The sequence below is a fragment of the Pygoscelis adeliae genome, unplaced genomic scaffold (genome assembly GCF_000699105.1).
Source record: "Pygoscelis adeliae isolate BGI_AS28 unplaced genomic scaffold, ASM69910v1 Scaffold166, whole genome shotgun sequence".
Taxonomy (NCBI): domain Eukaryota; kingdom Metazoa; phylum Chordata; class Aves; order Sphenisciformes; family Spheniscidae; genus Pygoscelis; species Pygoscelis adeliae.
In genome coordinates, this window is record NW_008825156.1 from 307,772 (window position 1) to 314,690 (window position 6,919).

The following is a 6,919-nucleotide window of genomic DNA, read 5'->3' on the forward strand; positions in this document are numbered from 1 at the left end:
AACCTAAATGCCTAAGCTAGAAGCTTGGACTCCCTGGACTCCTTAGCAAGTCAAAGGACAAAAGCCGCCCCTCCTGAGATATAAGGAAAGCTTTAGTCAGAATCTTAACTAGCACTTTGATTAGTTGCTCTGAACTGCTCTCAGAAGGCTTTTGCATATATCCAAGGACAAGGCAAGAAATGTGTGTAAGAAGCAGCAAAAAGATTTAGATAAGACATGAACAAAAATGTTCCAGGAATTCAAGGTGATGAAGCTCTGGAACAGACTGCCTGGGGACTTTACAAAGTCTCCCTGTTATTGGAAATCTGTAAGATTATGTTCAACAAACATCTTCTGGAACAATAACATTATCATGACCTTGCCTGGCATAGCAACACATTAAATGACTTCTTGTTTTCTTCATTCCTCTGATGCAGAGAGCCCAAGCTCCTAAGCCTAAGCCCTAAAAGTTGGGTGGCATCAAATACCCTCTAGTTGTTCTAAGTCTATATGGCACAGTGGCTACAAACGGGAAGTAGTTGGGAAACCTACCAACACCCGAAAAAGTTAAAAAGAACAAGAAAAAGAAAAAACAGTTTAAAATTGTGGACCTCTAGTTACTATCTCTCCTTGCAAAGAATCTTTTTTGAAAGTGCTCAATGAAATCTTCAAATGAAAAACATGCATATGTTTACTTATGCATATGGATTACACTGACTTTTAGCTCTAATGAACATGACACTCGAAAAAGTATAGAGCACCATGACTTTGACATGACAATCTGATGACCATATGTCATCCTCTGTCCTAGAACTGCATGTTTGACACATGTAACTGTGAGAAGAGTGAGGACTGCATGTGTGCTGCCCTTTCCAGCTATGTCAGGGCCTGTGCCATTAAAGGAGTTCTCCTCACTGGATGGAGGATCAAAGCCTGCAGTAAGTTCTACATCCCTTTGCCTCTTGAAAATGATCATCCAGAAGGCCCCACACAGCAGCTCTCAGGGATTGCCACAGTAAATTGTGTTAAATTGTGTTTTAAGTATAGCATTGACTTTCAAGAATTTGAGGAGGAAGGGAATACCATAAAAGACAAGCAGTAAGCAGGGAGAAATATAAAAGAGAGACTTTGTTAAATTACTTGCTCAGAACCAGCAGAAGCAACATGGACCTCAATACCCTTGCAATAGGAATAAAATAAGTAGGGTGTTTCTCAATTTATTTTGACAAAAAAATATAAAAATAGCAATGAAGAAAAAACACACTGTGAATTAATATAATTGAATTTATTTCTTTTTTTAACCTGGACAAAACATTTGTATTCATGACACATCTATAAGGGAGAATTCTGCTCTAGCAGTACAAAAAAAAAATTACACTATCGAGGATATTAGTAGAGCACATGTACATACATTGCCATGTTTTTCATATATACTTTACCTCAAATACTGCATTTATACCTACATTGATTCTTGAACTACAAACGTAACTCACCTTTTTACTCTCAAGCAAAGTACACCACCTTGTGTCCGAAATCCTTGAAGTACACTTACAATGTCGATTCCTGTCAACCCACCTGCCGGTCTCTGAGTGAGCCTGATGTCACATGCAGCATCAAGTTTGCCCCAGTTGATGGCTGCACCTGCATAAATGGAACCTACATGGATGAAAGTGGCAAATGTGTGCCTGCTTCTAGCTGTCCTTGTTACTACAAAGGAATGCCTCTGTCTTCTGGAGAAGTTATTCATGATAACGGTGTTGTCTGGTAAGAGATTTGTAAACAAAAGAATTAGATTGGATATAGGCAATCATGAAACCATACATACATTATGCAATCTATTCAAATCAAATGCATTTGTCTCCCTAATAATTTCAATACAAAAAATCACAGAACCTTAAAAATTGTTAGTGCTATTCATGTTTGGAAGATTGTACTTAGACCACTACAGGAATTCAACAAACCATGCTGTGGTGGGTTAGCCTTTGCTAACAGCCAAACTCCCACCCAGTCACTCACTCACTCTCCATCACACATACTTTTCTTATCCATGACTGTAGAAGATTTGTTCCATGGTGAAAGACGCTTGCTAATCCATTACAGATTATTCTCATTATGAATGGAATCTGTACTATTCTGAAGGACAGTTTTTAACCAGGCAAATGGACAGAGCAAACCTGTCTTTATACAGAATATACTTGTATTTTGGTCTGCTCTAATATAAAACATTTTTGAATAGTACAAACGTACAAACTATTCTGATAAAGGACACATTTTCTCTGTTTTGTCACACAGAAATTTTTCATTATTTCAAATTCATTAGGAAACAAGCTGAAACTTAACAAGGAAAAGCAAAAACATATCCAGTCTCTTTTTTTTATAGCACTTGCACCTATGGAAAGCTAAGCTGCATTGGAGAGAAACCTGAACCAGGTAACATATCACTTAAGATCTCCTTTAATTCTCCCTTTCCATCTTCACCCTTTTCAGTTCTCTCTCTTTTTGTCATAATGACACAAATTGTACAAGTCTGAAATCAGACAAGAAAATGAACTGACGACTTCTGTAATGTAGAGGATATTCCCAAAATATAAAGAAACACTGTCTTACTTTTCAGATGGCTGAAATAAGTTATACCCCCCCTGGGTTACTCAGGGGAAAAGAATACTGGGTCACCTCACTGAACGTGAGGAGAAAACGGCCCACATTTTAAATACAATAAAAGTGTATTAAAAATATACAAAGTAAAATTCCTAAAAATATACAAAGTAAAATATTCAATTCAAAATATACAAAGTAAAATATTCAATTCAAAATATACAAAGTAAAATATTCCTAAAAATATACAAAGTAAACCAGGATCTTTGTTTTCTTGGGGTTTTTTTTTGCTGAAAGGAAGTGTTTCAAAGCTAACTAAACATTAATTTCTGTGAGTAGTCCAAGCATAAGCACAAAAAACAGATTAGCATGACTTCAAAACAACATTCAGTTTATCTTTCTGGTCAAATGCATTATGTTAAGGTACATGTATCTCACAAAGGAGTCTTTTTTTTTTTTTTCCCCTTCACTCTGCATTAAGGAAACACAAAGATATAAATACATGGTTGATCTCACATTTCTCATGGCTTTTCTTTCTTTCAGTCTGTGTACCTCCCATGATCTATATTGACTGTGGCAATGCCACTGCAGATGTGGTAGGAGCGGGATGCCAGAAGAGCTGTCAGACTCTAGATATGGAATGCGTAAGTACAGACTCTTTATACCCAGCTGAAAGCATATTAAACTAGATTTCTTCTACAGTTACCAGCTGCAGCTGGACTCTCCCATCACGCAAATGTTTCAAGTCATGTTTTCTATATGGTCCTTACAGTACAGAACCCACTGTGTCTCTGGCTGTGTATGTCCTCATAACCAAGTGTTAGATGGCAAAGGTGGCTGTATCGCTCCAGAATACTGTCCATGTGTTCACAATGGGAATTCCTACAGTCCAGGAGAATCAATCAGAGTTGGCTGTAACAACTGGTAAGAGCATATTGAAAAAATGTTATTTTCAAGCATCTGAAAGTGAATAGTTTAAGTTCTAGGTGAATTACTCTAGCAGTATCAAGATTTATAGGAAGGAATCCTACATAAGATGATCCACTTAGCACCTAAAAAGCAAGCTCTATTTTTTACGATGGCACACAGCACAGAAATTGCAAGTGGTAGAACAACAATATGGTCTGGATGTTGTCATGTTCATTTGAGTCAAGAAAGCCTTTTTCCTTGCAGGCAATCCCTACATTTTAATACATCCATCAAGATTCAGAAATGTGAAAGATTTAAAGTATTTTCTAACCCAAATTATTCATGACATAATGAAGTAACACAGTCTTTGGGTAAATCCCAAAGGTTCTTGAGCTATGCTGCATTTCTGAGAATAAACAAACCTTATTTTTTCATTATAGGCTTAACATATTTTGATATCTGATTGATGTACATGCAGGAATGTACATATAGCTATATCATGTGTATGTCTGGTTTTTACATTTGGAGTGCTTTTCGTCTTACGTAGCACATGTAGAAACAGAAAATGGCACTGCTCTGAGGAACCTTGCCTGGAAACCTGTTCTGTTTATGGAGATGGGCATTACACTACCTTTGATGGCAAACGTTTTGATTTTGAAGGAGACTGTGAATATGTTCTGGTCCAGGTAACAGAATCCTTCCCAGATTTTTGCACTATCGAAGTACCTTGCATTTTACATATGACCATGTAGCATAGTTAACGTTGAATATCATTCCCCTGTTTCAGAACTACTGTGGTCAACAAGGTATGAATCAGGGAACCTTCAGAGTCATCACTGAGAACATTCCATGTGGTACTACAGGAACCACTTGCTCTAAGTCTATTAAAGTTTTCCTGGGGGTAAGTATTTTCTTAAATAAATTGTACCCCGGGCCTAATGTACCAGAAGGACAGAACAAGCTGTCCCAGATAGACTGCATCGTGGAAGTGTCCTCCAAGGCAGTGAAAATGTTACTACACTTATTTGCTCACTGCCAACAAGTCTGTTCTCTGCTAGAGAAAGCAAAGGAGGGATTTCTAAAGAGAAATTGCTTAACATGAGGTTGTTGAATAGAATCATTTTGATGATAATAGAGTTATTATTTCAATAACAGTTACTGGCAATATATAAAACTGTACCAAATAGGTGACTTTTTTAATTGGCCTCTAACTTTTTCTTTTCCTGTCCTAGAACTATGAGCTGGTACTCAGTGATGGCCACTCTGATGTCATCCAGAGGACACCTGGAGGAAAAATGCCATTCCAAATCCGTTCCATGGGCATCTACCTGGTGGTTGATACTACTGTTGGCCTGATAATCATGTGGGACAAGAAAACCAGTATATTCATCAAACTTAGTCCCAGCTTTCAGGTACATTCTAAAATCCAAAACCTGGATAAAATGATTTCTGAAACATATTCATGTTACCTTTCAAAGAAAAAAATTGAAATTTAGGCTGTAACCGGAAGACTGAAAGAGCAGCGATTGCATATTATTATCCTTGTAGTGTTGACCTAGATTGCGTACTACACATTTTCCTTAAATTACGTTATTCAGCAATGGCATAACAGCAACCACATCAGTAGCTTTCTTCATGAAAAGCCCTCACTGAAGAGGTATGTTCAGGATTAGATAAAACTAATTAGCTCAGTACTAAGAACAAAAACCATGAGTCTGCTCTGCTTCCTGTCCTTATCCTTCCTAACAACAAGTTAGAGGCATCTCTTCATGAAAGGTATTTTATGACAATGTCCAAGACTGTTACGGAAGAGGCCCAGATAATCTTAAATAAGATTCATCCTGAAGTCTGTTACTCGCAGATACTGAGAAACTGTACCTTACTAATCTTTGTCATTTTGTGTTTGCACCCATGCAGGGATATGTCTGTGGACTTTGCGGAAACTATGATGGCAATGGAAATAATGACTTCACTACTCGCAGTCAGTCTGTGGTAGGAAATGTGCTGGAGTTTGCCAATAGCTGGAAAGTGTCTTCTAGTTGCCCAAATGCCAATCGTACCAAGGATCCATGCACTGCAAACCCATACAGGAAAGCCTGGGCACAGAAGCAATGCAGCATCATTACCAGTGAAGTGTTTATGAAGTGTCACTCCCAGGTATGACAAGAACTTCAGTCTTAAATTCTCTTGAGCCAGAGATTACATTAATTTTTATGTGGGATAGCTGAAAAATACACTAAAATATACTTTCTCATGCTTGACAAAGTGAAGTCAGACCAAGTTCCAGGGACACTGCATAGAAAGTATTTTCACTTTCATTTTCTCAGCTTGTGCCTTGAACTAGTACACTAAAGAAATTGATAGGTTTGGTTTTTTTTTTTATTGAAGGGACAAACACATATTAATCTCAGGAAATGCTTATTTTCTAATGGCATCATTTTCTACTAATATAAATATCAACTACCTGATATATGACTGTGTGCTAGCTCGTAGTAATGTAACAGTATTCTTTCTGCAAATGTCTCTTCAACATCAAATAGTTCTTCGCATTGTGACTTACTCATAGTAGCTTTATTCTACATTTTCCTCGTGATTTTTCAAAGTATTCTCATCATTTCTTCCTTTCTTATCTTTCTCACACATACAGAATTGTCAGTTTCAGATATTTTATTCAGCTTTTTTAGGACAGCCTTTTCAAAGAGGACAAGTGCATGAAAACTCAAATGTTTTCTTCAACAGGTTGAACCAAATGAATATTATCAAGCATGTGTGGATGATGCTTGTGCCTGTGACACTGGAGGAGACTGTGAATGTTTCTGTACAGCAGTAGCCGCCTATGCTCAAGCGTGCAATGAGCTGGACATCTGCATTTCATGGAGAACCCCATCCATTTGTCGTGAGTGTCACCCTACTGCTTTTTGAAGGGGTCCAGAGGGAAAGAAAATAGAGAAGAAAAAAAGAAAAATGCGTAGAACAAAGAAAGAAAGAAGGATAAAATTGTATTTGTAAGAGGCACTGCTGTATTCTAAAAACAACAAAAAAAAACCACAAAGCAAGTTGGGTAAATCACTGGAAGACAATATATCTTCTTAAAATGAAACCATTGATAGTAACTTTATCAGTGGTGTCATTAGTGTCTGATTTACTTGTCAATCGTGATACACAACTAGTGTACTATAATACTATATTACACTCCCACTTGTCTACATCAGGTTCAATGTAAATAAATTAGTGCATACTAGCTAAAATCAGTGACTCAATTAATTGATTTTTCATGCTTAATATGTAACTCTGTTCTATGCTTTATAACTTTATTGGTGTCAAAAGGTGGTAGAAGTTTGTTTAATACAATTGTATTAAATTAGAAATAAGACAATATACTGTTCACCACCTATGTGATTATGCTGATCATATGGGATTTTTACCCAGCAAAACT

The 6,919-nt window shown here is 37.0% G+C and overlaps 1 protein-coding gene across 1 annotated transcript in view; it reads left to right on the forward strand.

The window, feature by feature from the left end:
• The window catches only part of LOC103920749 (mucin-5AC-like), a 51,522-nt gene that overhangs the window by 15,009 nt on the left and 29,594 nt on the right, over window positions 1–6,919 (forward strand). The window contains 10 exon segments of the mRNA XM_009328590.1: window positions 791–917; window positions 1,488–1,743; window positions 2,360–2,409; window positions 3,118–3,218; window positions 3,347–3,498; window positions 4,031–4,169; window positions 4,271–4,384; window positions 4,716–4,895; window positions 5,401–5,640; window positions 6,223–6,379. Of these exon segments, the coding sequence (XP_009326865.1) occupies window positions 791–917; window positions 1,488–1,743; window positions 2,360–2,409; window positions 3,118–3,218; window positions 3,347–3,498; window positions 4,031–4,169; window positions 4,271–4,384; window positions 4,716–4,895; window positions 5,401–5,640; window positions 6,223–6,379 (1,516 nt within the window).